At 41.9% G+C, this 980-nt stretch overlaps 1 protein-coding gene across 1 annotated transcript; it reads right to left on the bottom strand.

The window, feature by feature from the left end:
* On the bottom strand, nucleotides 1-775 carry LOC108091725 (pheromone-binding protein-related protein 6). Its single transcript, XM_017191067.1, has 3 exons — nucleotides 681-775; nucleotides 546-621; nucleotides 1-451 (listed from the first exon to the last, which is right to left on the bottom strand). Exons 1-3 carry the CDS (start codon nucleotides 753-755, stop codon nucleotides 174-176), a joined length of 429 nt encoding a protein of 142 aa, XP_017046556.1. The 5' UTR covers nucleotides 756-775; the 3' UTR covers nucleotides 1-173.
* Nucleotides 776-980: the final 205 nt, after the last annotated feature.

The raw sequence follows: 980 nt of genomic DNA, 5'->3' as shown, positions 1-980 counted from the left end.
TATTTTTTTATCCTTCAACCATTTTTTTATATTATTTATTTATTTATTAGGAACAATTGAATAAAGTAAATATTTATCATACAAGTAAAGTCAGAAACCTCTGGTTCTTTGGCCTTAATTAAACATCAACCATTCTGAATATTTTCTGAAAAGCACCTAACATATAGTGAGCTTTAGATCAAGAAATAGTGGACTGGGTCAGCCTTTTTCCAGCATTGGTGGAACCACCAGGCCTTGTGGCACAGGGTGTCGCCTTCCGGATGGATACAGTCCTTAGAAGCCTCAATCCAAACACTCCTCAATTTCTCCCCAGGGATTGCGGCGAAGAGCTTTTCCAGGTGCACATCGCCATTATCGTCGACGACCTCGAACTCGTGGAAAAGACAGTTCATATAGCACTTGAGGGCTTCGTCCTCGTGGATTTGGCCATCGCTGAACTCCTTTATCGCCTCTGAAAAGATATTTGTTGTGTTAGTTATTTATGTTAAGTTAAATCGCTTTTTTATAATTCTGAATATTTAATGGTACTCGTAGATAAAACTTACCATCAGTGACACCAGTTTTGGGTGCACAAATGTCATGGAAGTGCTTCCCCATTTTAAGAATTGCTGGCGGAGGCCACTAGAAAATAATGCTGAGATAAAACCTCCGCTCATGAATTCCTTTCATTGAGAACAAACCTGTGCATCGCGCCTTGGCTCCTGGGCAGCGGCACAGCCAAAGAAAACTACCGCAACAGCCAGGTATTTGAACATTTTGAAAGTAGAATGGAGGGCCAGAGTGCCGGAATTGCCCTTTTATGAGATTGCCGGCGGATCCATTTCAATATTCAACGCCGTGATGACTGTCATTAGAAAACGCACACTAATTGCAGGCTGCCATTTGCAATCGAATTGCGAATCTATTGGCAGCACGCAAAGCAAATGAATAAATGACAGCCCATGCAGAGCTGCAATTGATAGCCAGCTGCCAAATGGAGA

The sequence above is a fragment of the Drosophila ficusphila genome, unplaced genomic scaffold (assembly GCF_018152265.1).
Source record: "Drosophila ficusphila isolate 14025-0441.05 unplaced genomic scaffold, ASM1815226v1 contig_791, whole genome shotgun sequence".
Lineage (NCBI taxonomy): Eukaryota > Metazoa > Arthropoda > Insecta > Diptera > Drosophilidae > Drosophila > Drosophila ficusphila.
The sequence above is the reverse complement of the archived record's forward strand: the minus strand, read 5'-3'. Positions and strand labels throughout refer to the sequence as shown.